The sequence below is a fragment of the Convolutriloba macropyga genome, chromosome 15 (genome assembly GCF_964194025.1).
Source record: "Convolutriloba macropyga chromosome 15, txConMacr16.3, whole genome shotgun sequence".
Classification (NCBI taxonomy): Eukaryota; Metazoa; Xenacoelomorpha; order Acoela; family Convolutidae; genus Convolutriloba; species Convolutriloba macropyga.
This window is the reverse complement of record NC_134482.1, coordinates 40,227,969-40,239,834: the sequence shown is the minus strand read 5'-3', so window position 1 is coordinate 40,239,834 and position 11,866 is coordinate 40,227,969. Positions and strand designations below refer to the sequence as shown.

Genomic DNA, 11,866 nt, shown 5'->3' with positions numbered 1-11,866 from the left:
GGAGAAAGCAATACTGTTGTGAGAGAGTGCGATGTTTCTACTTTCGGCGGCTGAGTTTAAAAAAATTGGAAAATTTTTTTACAATTTTTTCATTGATTTTATAGTGGTATAACGACCAACGTGACATTAATAAATTTCAACAGTAATCACCTATTTTTTACCTTTTTTTCAAATAGAGGGAAACTGAGAACAAATTAAATTCAAATCCTGATATGAAGATAACTTGGCTATCAAAGTCAAAATGAAATTGAGAAAATAGCAACTAAATAAGGCATACAAAATTTAAAAATATCTTTTCACTTATAAACACAAAAAAATTAAGGCATTTTCCTAACTTTTGTAACGGTTGCTCTGTTTTGTTCAATGTTTTGGTTTTGGGGGTGAGGTACACTGGTGTTCTCCATACTTTACACACCCCCCCCCCCCCCCCCTAATGTGATCAGACTCAGACTATTTTTAAAACTTTCGGCTCTGATCAGACCTTAATGATACCAATGCCTTGATTCTTGCGCTGATTATGCCCCCCACTTGATTTTGCTGATTGTGCCCCCCCCCCCCCCCCACTCCCTCACCACCCGCAAGCAATCAATCATGGTCTAATCAGAGAGCAAAATTAGGCAACCCTTAGCCTGGTCAGGTCCTGAAAATGTTCACAAATGAACCGGCGTTAAGGTTAATTCCTTCTTAATAAAATCATCTTTGCGTTCAAATTCCTTTTTAAAGTTGCTTTCTGGAAATCCGTTAGCCGAAGAGTTTTTAGCCGAAGCATTTTGAACTTCAATTTTTCTCTGAATTTTCTGCTCGTGTTGTTTTTTGTTTGATTTGTATCTGTTCAAAGTTGAAATTAGTCTATCTATGGCAAGAATGGCGGTGGTTATGGTACTGACTATGGCCCAGAGATCTCTGTGTTTGTACGTGTTGTGTTCGGCTACTGTACCATCATGCCATCTGAACATAATTTCACTCCAAGTTGTAATGTTTTGCACGCAAAATGATTCACTGGAATTGCTCAAATTAGACGAAATCTAAAAATAACAAATTTAACAACTCTGTTTGAAAGCTATTTTAATGGAAATGCGGTACTAGACCCTCCCCCGGCTTACTGCCTAGATAACCACCCCCCTCCCCCCGAGCGACATAGGCCTAAACAGATCAGAAGCGAGATATTTCCCAGTGAAAGGAAACTTGAAACAGCTTGCCATGTCACGCAAGATCTTGTTAACTCGTGCAAAACTTGAAAAATCTTGCCAAGATCTTGATAGACGAACATTTCTTGGAACACCTTGATAAGATCTTGACAAGATCTTATCAAGACATGTCAAGAACTTATCTTGGCGTAACTTGATAAGATCTTGATAATTCTTGACACAAAGAAGATTTTGTTTCTAAGCAACCCGGAATGAGGTGGCGGAAAAATGAACTGGGAATACAGAGAAAAATCAGTTTTTCTGCATAAACTTGTTTTTGGGGTAATTTGGATCATTCAGAAAAAATTTTGTTCCGTTGTGCGTTGAAAAATGATCCCACGTCACGTGAAGAGCACTTATAAAATATTCAATACCCTCATTTGCTTGTTTTGAAATTTGGCAAGCAAAAAATTCACGAAAATTGTTGAAATCTGCAGTCAGTTTGATTCTAATTTCTGTCCAAATTTCATCATAATCTCGAAATAGTGTGAATGTTGCCGCTGGTGATAAGTTTTAGTGTTATCCCCTTAAATATAACACTGAAATTGCTTGGCTTAAAACTAGTTTTAGCAGAAAGAATGCTTGGAGCGTAATATAGGAAACTGTGACAACAGAACAATGATTTCTCTCTGTTTTTTCGCATTACGAAAGGTTTTTCTTATTTAAGCAAGCCTTTTTGTCCTCGGATTCTCGAATCCGCTTCTGTTGGCCATATATCATTAAAAGTAGAATTCAAACCCCCAAAAGATGTTTCTGAATCACTTCAACTCAATTCTTTATGGATTGCGGCACAAAACATCAAAAAATTATGAAAGGAGATAGTCTTTAAACAAGAGAGGGTAAAAAAGATCAAAGACGCTTTTCCGTATAGAATCAACTAATACATGTTTTTAAGATTTACAGTTAGCACAAAATCACAGGGCACAACCATTTCAAGGATAAAACACAAAATTAAAATATCAAGTAGAACTGTAGAATTGTTATTAAATTTCAGGCGATTACTTTAACTATTCCTTAGAAAAACATTTTGAAGTCGTTTGTCTCCTGCTCTTGCTAATTGCAATTATCTGACCTATGGCCTTGCTAAATTTGATTTTTGATTTGAATAAGAGGAGTAAATAGCGATCAGAATATAGTAATTGCTCTTTTCCTCAATATTATGTTTTTAAATTGCACACTTCAAGATTTTTTTGAAGCAAGCTTTTTGTCCTCGGATTCTCGAATACGCTTCTCTTGGTCATATATCAATAAAAACACAAATAAAACCCCCAATTGATGTTTTTAAATCACTTCAACGCAATTCTTTTGGATTGCTGCACAAAACATCAAAAACTATGAAAGGAGATAGTCTTTAAACAAGAGAGGGTAAAAACGATCAAAGACGCTTTTCGGTATAGAATCAACTAATACATGTTTTTTGGATTTGCAGTTAGCAAAAAAACACAGGGCACAACCATTTCAAGGATAAAACACAAAATTAAACTATCAAGTAGAACTGTAGAATTGTTATTTAATATCAGGCGATTACTTTAATTATTCCTTAGAAAAGTATTTTGAAGTCGTTTGTCTCCTGCTTTCGCTAATTGCAGTTATCTGACCTATGGCATTGCTATATTTGATATTTGATTTGAATGAGAGGAGTAAACAGCGATCAGAATATAGTAATTGCTCCTTTCCTCAATATTATGTTTTTATATTGCACTCTTCAAGATTTTTCTTATTTAAGCAAGCCTTTTTGTGCTCGGATTCTCGAATCCGCTTCTGTTGGCCATATATCATTAAAAGTAGAATTCAAACGCCCAAAAGATGTTTCTGAATCACTTCAACTCAATTCTTTATGGATTGCGGCACAAAACATCAAAAAATTATGAAAGGAGATAGTCTTTAAACAAGTGAAAAATAAGCTTATATCGGACTATTAATTGGTATAATCCGCGTTGAAAGTGTATACCAGGACGGCTGTTTTGTTATAAAAGAGGATTGTATCTTTTTTCGTGATATCGTAGTTTGGAGAGTTAGGTGTACTTTTTCTTCCAAATTCTAGCCTCCTTTTTTATTTTCTTTTTAAGTTGTCTTTTTTGAGGCCCTCTGACGATCGGGACCAGTTAGTTTAAACCATTAGACGTCTTTGCTTTCAAAGAGAACCAGATTTTTGGTATACTTGGGTCTTGTAACATTTCTTTGGGTCTCAAAAGAAAATCTGTAAAAAGTCTTCAATTTTTCGAGGTGTTGTAGATGTACGATTTTTTCTTTTTTTTCCGTTACTTTTAAACTTTCCTGGTTTGTACTATTGGTACCAATAGCAATTTGGTTAAGAACTCTATCAGAATGGGGAAACTCAAAAAAGTTGTTGTTTTCAAGAGAAAATCGTTTTTTGAAAAATTTCGTGCTGGATTCTAATTTTTTTAAAGACATCTAGAGAATTATAAGCTGATATCTGACTGTTAAGCGGTATTACCGGCGTGATTATTATATACCAGGACGACCATTTTTGTTATGAAAAAGATGTTTTTATGGGATTTTAGTGGGGGCCTTCCCGATGGCGGTCCTGTATAATGTGTGTACTATGTACATACCGAGCTAGCACACACTTAAAAATTTAACTATACTGGAAAAAAGAGGCTCAATTGTTGGTTGATAAACTAACGGGAGCTGAATTTTCCGAAAATTCTTGATAATTCTTGATAAATCTTGATAAATCGTGCTTAATCATATGAATTCGTGCTAATTCTTGTTTGAAGGTGCTTCTTAATTTTTACGACTTGGTATATCATTGATAGGGAACTGACATACCAAAATCAACTAAATAAGGTAAGCAGTAAAATGGCTTCAGCAATCAGATCATTATATTTGGTTCGTTATCAGGTACCGCTAAAAACAAGAATAAATCTTTTTAAATCACTAGTTTTGTCTCATTTAGATTTTAGCGCAATTTTTTTTTAAAAATTACCATCTTACTCAATTGACAGAATTAACAAACAGATAAACTGGGGAATAAAAGTTTGCTTTATGAAAACCAAATACGATACTGCCAGAGATCTACTTCTGGAGACTAAAATTCTTCCAGCAGAGCTCCAAATAACACGGGTGTCTTTAAATAGGTTTTTCAATATTCTCCAACAAACAAGAAATCGCTCTAATAAACATTTCAGATTTTTAGAAAACGTGCCTATTATTGTAAACAAACGAACCCATAACCTTTTCTTAGAACAAAAATGTAAGTCAAAATGGAGTAATGGTTCAATTGTTCGTAACTTTATTCGAAAATGGAACACACTTCCAATTACAATTAGAAAAGAAACGTCGAAGACCAAATTTAAACAAAAAGTTACAGCGGAAATGCTTAAACGACACGAAAGAGTTCCAATAGACAGAAGGGTTGCGGGATTTAAACATATTTTTTATTAAATTATTTTACGAAAACCGAACCTTAGTTTGTTATAAATTAGAAAAAAATAATGTTTGATTAATAAATTTCTAACATGTAACATTAACCAAGTGGTTAGTTTAATTTAAATGTTTGCAGATTAAAAAAAAAATCTTGCCATGTCATGGTTAGTCTTTCTTGGAAATCTTGCCAAGATCTTGTTTCTTGATAGCCATGCAAGGATCATACAAGTTTGTACATATCTTGATGTTTTCTTGCCATGTAACATGGCAAGATCTTGGCAAGATTTTCCATGTTTTATCATGTTTCTTATCATGGCTATCACGTTTCGTTTCACTGGGTTATTGTTGTTTTTGAGGAAATATGTGGATCTTTTTCGTTTGTGCCCCACCGCCAACTTAGTTGGAGCATATTATTTGATCCCCCATTTCCAGGTGTCATGTTTTTACATTACAATTTATTATGTTTCTATTAAGTTTTTTAAAAGAACAATAAACCGAATGTCAGTCGGCTTGAACTCGACAATGATATAAGCTCCAGTTTTGTTTTCTGAAATAACTGAATTCTTATTCAAGAGATCCCTGGGAATGCTACTTGATTTGCGACAATTTTCCCAAAAAAATTGTAAAAACAAGGGAAAATTTTAAAATTTTATCATTCTTTTAAACTACCCTTATGTCGATTACTTTGAAAACATTGCATGCGTCTTTATTTATTCACTAGAGATTTAGTGATCGGTTTTGTTGATGACATCAGTGCTGTTTAAGATTCCATGTGCCACACATGATCCTTCTATGCGCAGTAAATGCGCAATTATCTATCTGTCTACTTAGCTTTTTTATTTATTAGAATACTTTTTAGGATTAACCAAAATCCCAGGCTTGACAAACTCACGTACAAAAAAACACATATGGCATTTTTTTGGCCAAAATTTTTGTAAGTTATCTCTAATAAAACGAAAAAACGTACCCTAATAGCCATGATTCTAACCATATATAGTATCATTTTAGCAGCAATACAAAAGTTATATACGGAAGCACACTGAAAAAAAAACAAATAATGGATGCTACTTTACTAAAGATGAAGCAAAAACAGTAAGTAATGCTATACTGAACAATGAAAAAGTTTTTTCTGGCTATGTTTCTTTGATTGTACTGTAAGGAACCTTACTGTCGAGAAGCGAGCCAAAATCTATCCATGAAAGCAAGAAAATTTTTTAGATTCAATATCTTGCTCTGGCTAGATGAATACCATAGGTAGTGCCTTTTCCGCTGAGAAAGTTCCTATTTTACCGTATCGTTCTTGTACAGAACTCTCAAAAAAGCGGAATTGATTAGGAGTAACAAGCAATGTTCGATTGAAGAAATGGCTCGTATCATTGTAGAGATTTGTTAGATTTCAGTCAACTTACTTTGAAAGCAAAGCTGCGAAGTGGTAAAATTGTTTTCTCCAGTTAAACGCCTCAGAACTTAGGTTTTTTGATTTTTTGCTCCTTTTGATGGCTTTTGTTGTCAAAATTGTTAAGTGGTCAACTATTAAGGCCAAAATTTGATTTGTTAGTTTTTTGGTGAAAATCTTTTGGTGGCATCTGTAGTCAACATTGGATAATTATTAAGGCCATTTTTTTAAATAAATTTTCTCATTATTTCTCACCACGAAGAGATCATAACCCTAGTGATGAGTGAATTTAAAACTTGCAAGAATCTTGCAAGCTGATTCAAAACTTGCAAGATTCTTGCAAGAATCTTGCAAGATATCGATCAAGGCAAAAAAATAAATCTTGCAAGCAACTTGGTACCCGTATGCATTCACTTGCAAGATTGCTTCCAAGTTGCTTGCAAGTTTTTCAATTCGGTGATTACTAGGGAAGCCAACTGTAAAAAGTGACAGAATGCTTACTCTTTGTTATTTTTGTCTTATTTGACAAACAATGGAATTCCGCATGTTCAAACCGTCCCAGACAAAAAAAAATACCTACGTACGGACCGTCAAGGACGAAAAACTTTCATTTCCACACTTTCGTGCGTTCAAAAATGCCTATATCCAGACTTTCGAGCATTCATTTCCTGATTTACTCCCGTACCTATAACTATTGACTGTAGATATTTTTTTAATCTATTAATATAATGTGTAGATATCTTATGGTAGTAGTTGAGATTTAGGGCCATGGTAATTAGTTCTTATATGAATAATCCAAATGGTCACTAAACTTCCCGGTTGAAAGAGGTGATATTCGTGATTTTCTTGCAACCTCAGTATTTCTGTAGTTTTATAGTAAAATTGGCCAATACAAGGCAAAATGCTAGATGACACTTTTTCTGCAAGTGTTCTACTAAAGTGGGTTGAGATTTTCTACGTAGAAAGATTTCACTTGTGTGAATAGCATAATGAAAGTACTGAACCAACCATGAGCGCAATTGTTTTTGTCGCCTTTTTTTTAATTTAAAATTTTTGTGCTCAAGTTACTAATGTCGAAAAAACTCATGTGCGTTCAAGGTTACTACTTTCAGATTTTCGTGCGTTAAAAGTTACCGTTGTTCAAATTTTGGAGCGTTCAAAATTACCCATGCACAGACTTTCGTGCGTTCTCTCGTGTTTCCAGACAGTGTGACTTTGAATGCACGGCATGATGCCCCCTTGTCTTGAATTTTAGTCTGGAATCCCACCCAGGTTGAGGTCTAGACCAAAATGGCTTCTGATCAGACCGTCCCAGACGAAAGCGACCTCTGATCAGACCGACCAAGACTGAAGTTTCCTCTGATTAGACTATCGTGCGCTCGAAGCTCCGTGTGCGCTTAAAATGCGCTCGAAAGTCATATCCTGATCAGACTAGTGTGCGCTCGAATCCGCCTCTGATCAGACTGAAGTGCGCTCGAAATAACCTCTGATCAGACTGAAGTGCGCTCGAAATTGCCTGTGATCAGACTAAAGTGCGCTCGAAATCACCTCTGATCAGACGAAAGTGCGCCCGAAGTTGCCTCTGTTTGGACCAAAGTGCGTTCAATGTAGTCTGATCAGAGAATGATTTTGAACATGAACAAATCTCTCAACATCGCTATAATATATTCATTTCATGAAAAACGATGTTATCAATCTTATATTCAAATAATGAAAAGCCAATTCTAAAAGCACTGCTAATGAAAATAAAACCAAAAATGTGCCCAAAAAAATTTTTGAGTCTGCCATTAATTTATCTTTTTAACTGAATAAATGAACTTAGACAGCTTTGCATAAAAATGCCTTGATCTACTTCGATTCAAAACCTTTTATTGAGGGGACCGGCAATTGATATCAGCTGAACCCCTTGGTTCTGATCAAACCCAACAAATTTTCAGATGGAGTTTTGATCAGAATGCTGCTTTATTGTTGACTCTTACCAGAGACAACAAATGTCAGTAATAAAAAACAAAAAAAACTTGAAAAAAATTCGCTCGACTTGGCCTCTGGTCAGACTAGTGTGCGCTCGATTCGACCTCTGATCCGGCTAGTCTTGCAATTTCCTCTGATCAGACCGTCCCAGACCAATGTGACCTCTGATCAGGCCGTCGCAGACCAAAGTGCCCTCTGATCAGGCAAGTTCCAGACCATTGTTCAGACAAAAGTGCGCTCGAAGCCTTCTCCAGACCATGTAATTCGAGCGCGCCGAGAACATGTGTGCGCTCGAAGAAGATCTGATCAGAGCTCATTTCGGTCTGGCCACCTCGACCTGGGCAACCCTGAGTATCGCAATTTCAAAATTAAGTTTTTTAAGGTTCTCAACAAATCAATTGACGTAAAACGTAAAATTTTCAAAAAATATTCAATAATGAAGCACCAATTCAGAAATTAAATTTGGTTAAAAGTCATGATACTGATAGGCGCTAGTCTACACTTAATCTTCAATTAGTTATGCAATAGTATTTTGTACAGTCAGCTATCAATTAGTTTTTCATTCAGTTCTGTCTAATTGAAAGTTTTTTTTTAACAAATCGCCAAAAATAATTAGTAATGAAAGCGCGGATAATGAAATAACTGATTGTGAATAATGACGACTTTGAACAAGCTGCTGATAGTTTTTACAATAAAAATTGACTAGGGTGAACACATGAGCGTGCAAATCCGGAAAAAATATTCTGTCGCTAATTTTCCCGCCGGCTCGAAAATAGGCTTAAAGCAGCAATTTTGAGCAGTGAACATCAATTAATTTTCCTTTATGACACTATTTTCCACACACACACACACACACACACACACACACACACACACACACACACGCGCGCGCGCGCACACACACACACACACACTCAAAACTTCTATCTGAAAAATGGGTAGTAAAGTATACCACATAAGGGGCGAGTCTCTGCTAGGTACCAAGGGGGGGGGGCAATTGTCGAAAAGATCAGAAAATGCTAACGTAATGTTAGCTCAACTCTGTTAAACCAACGAGTCAACGGGTCAGATGAACTCTTGACTTTGAAGTGGATTACATATACAACAATACAGATTGGAAATTGGAATCAAGAAAATGAAATTTTTATTTGTCAAGCAATTTGCAGCCAGTTCTTACATCCAAATTTTGGCGGGGTGGGGGTTATTAATTAATATCCTTCCCATTGAAGCCTCCCCCTTTAGAAGTCCCGTATGTACTGGAAATTATTGGGTTAATTCCACCTTGGGGTGAAAATTGAAGTTCAAATTGAAGGGTACAGAGGGGGGGGGGGGGGGGGGGTACAGGGTACATTAGTTTCTACTCACTTTGTAATAGGACTGTTTAAGAATGTTGTCTTTGATTTGATCTTTTGTCTCACAATTGTAGAGACCTTCTCTGTAATCCATGAAGAATGTGGGCTGAAACCAGATAAATAAAATTAAACAGCATACTAGGACCAAAAATCAGGGTCAGAGCGCACAGACCAAACTCAGTTATGAACCAGAAGACCAGGCCCCTCCCCCCTGGCCACGACCAACTAAGTCCGTCTGGATCATGCATGTCTTGGGCACTGGACCTCTCTTTTTTGGGACATATGTTTGATATGTCGGCTAATTTGATTAGAGAATCACTATGAGCAAAATATATACGGAATCAAAATGTCCACGTTGAAATTGAACGCATAGAATATTTCTTTTTTTTCGAATGTTTCTGAACTCGCAAAACGCTTCCATCAAGATTATACAAACTGTTGAACAAATACGTTTATATTTGATTATTGCTTTTTTTTGAACGTTCCAAACAACCTGAATTAATTTTTCTTGCTAACTTTTTAATCAAATGCTAACTGATTAATTCGGCCTCGATTCGATTTTCCATAACATACGCGAGAACATTAGTTTCAGTTTTCTTTGTAGTAGTCCTTAATTTTCGTTAAAATGACATGAGGGAGATTAAGTTAGATGTGTTAAGTCAAGTTATTTAAGTTAAGTTAGGTATCTGAGTTTAGCTTTTTGTAATTGAAATGTTATTGTTTCGAAGGCGCCAGAGAGGTGAGTTGAGTGATATATCTCAAACAAACAAAATAATGAACAAAAACATTTTGAGCTGTCGATATACTTCATTTGCTTAGCAAAGTTGTATTTGTGCATCAGGCCAAAGTCGAAATGATTGATTTAAATTCAAAAGTTGACTAGAGAGCGAAGATTTGAAGTGAACTAGATACTTTGAACAGAATTGGAATTTCAATTTGAAAAAACTAAAAGTGTATTTTCAAATTTGCAACATAATTGGCAACTCCAAACTTGGTACGATCAACTCTTTAGGTTATATTCATCGTTGGACTCTGAAAATTTGAAATGATGTTCCCCTAATGATTTTCCACGTATAATAGGGATGTGCGGCCGGTTACACCTTTTCGCTCTGTGTTAGTTAAGTAGAGTTTTGTCGACTTAAATAAATAAAAAGGCCATTTATCAGTTTTTCCAAATACCCTGGGGTTAAAGTTTGTCCAACCCCTCCCGGGATGAGAAGGAGTTATTGGTTGATAACTTGTCAATGGTGGGGAGGAAACCCTAATGATCCTTTATTGCGGTTTTAATTTTCAAGCGAAACCGACCACCCAATCTCCAGCTATTAACACCAAAAATAGCGTGATTTGAAAGTTTTTAGGTATATTACTGTGAAATATGAATGTTTGAGTAAAAAATAATGGGATTAATCAGTCGTAATCTAATGCACGTATGAATTAAAGTTTTTGCATGATCTTGGGAAAGGTTTAGGATGTAGAATGGTGATTTTTGAGAATGTTGGCAATTATCAGAGGAAGGAAGTTAGCACCTAAAATGAAATAGTATTTTGTCGAAAAGTATAAGTCGGATTGACCTGAAAATTGAGGGATAGACTACTTTGGGTACGGGGAATCCGATTTTAATGTCACATTTGACCCCACACCAACCTTCACGGAACTAGCGCACGACCATACTGCGGGACGTTAAATTTGAATTGCTCGTGGAGTACTGGTAGCAGCCTTATGATTTTTCGAGAGTTAGTTTAACTTTTCAAGGGCTTTCGATTGCTGATAGTTTCAACCCCAATTGAGACTGCAGGATGACAAAGCCCTCCTACAGAATGTGACAGATTTCAAAGGCAAGTTGCAATGTTTACTTAGGAGATTAAGGTTTGTTTGCTTAAGATAAGAGCGTATTGGTTGAGTATAAATTGAAGTGGCACGCAGAGAGAAGAGAGAGAGAGAGAGAGAGAGTGTCGAAGCAATTTGTTGAGACACAGCAGAAGTTGGACACAGGAGAGATTTTTGTACAAGCGAGAGAAAGTAGTTGGTTTAGTGGGACTAAACTGTAAAACAGAGAAGGAGACTTAAATTCGGAAGGTTTGTAATTGCAAGACCAGTTGCGATACTGTGAGCTGTTTTGATTTAGTTCATTTGGGAAGTGAACCACGGTTTTTGGTATTATTATTTTATTTACTATTTTAAATTGTCTTGAATTTGTCTTTTCCAATGATGTGCAAGTAATTCTCTTACCTTTGTTATCCAAATAACTAGAATTGATATTAGGAGCCCCACTGTGAATTAACTTTTTTCAAGGCAATCTAATTTGCAACAGTATACAATAGTGGAAGAGGGGAAATAGAAGAGTAACAAAGGAACGCTTGCTTCAACATTTCAAAACCTTTAGTTTAATTTATTTGATCGCTCTTCTGGGCGACAGAGCCCCTCACTGTTCAGCCTAGCAGAAATTCAGAAGACGTCAGTGGCGCTCCTGGGTGGGCTATGTTTCTTTGCTACTTTTTGCTGTGGAGTAGTTTCTGATTTTTTGGAGAGCGTGTGTATTTTTGGTCGGAGAATCTACTGAGAGCTCACCA

The 11,866-nt window shown here is 36.0% G+C and overlaps 2 protein-coding genes across 6 annotated transcripts in view; both read right to left on the bottom strand.

The window, feature by feature from the left end:
* LOC142354270 (uncharacterized) overlaps window positions 1–11,866 on the bottom strand; it is a 576,654-nt gene that overhangs the window by 80,484 nt on the left and 484,304 nt on the right. The gene's annotated exons all lie outside the window — the stretch shown is intronic.
* Window positions 603–11,866, bottom strand: part of LOC142354249 (uncharacterized) — a 67,720-nt gene continuing 56,456 nt past the window's right edge. For 3 of the 4 annotated variants that reach the window (XM_075406508.1, XM_075406506.1, XM_075406507.1), the window contains 2 exons: window positions 9,310–9,402; window positions 603–1,025 (listed from right to left, as the gene is read on the bottom strand). In XM_075406508.1, coding sequence (XP_075262623.1) covers window positions 651–1,025; window positions 9,310–9,402 — 468 coding nt within the window. In that variant the 3' untranslated portion in view covers window positions 603–650. The remainder of the gene's footprint in view (window positions 1,026–9,309; window positions 9,403–11,866) is intronic. The other variant, XM_075406509.1, reaches the window with a different exon arrangement.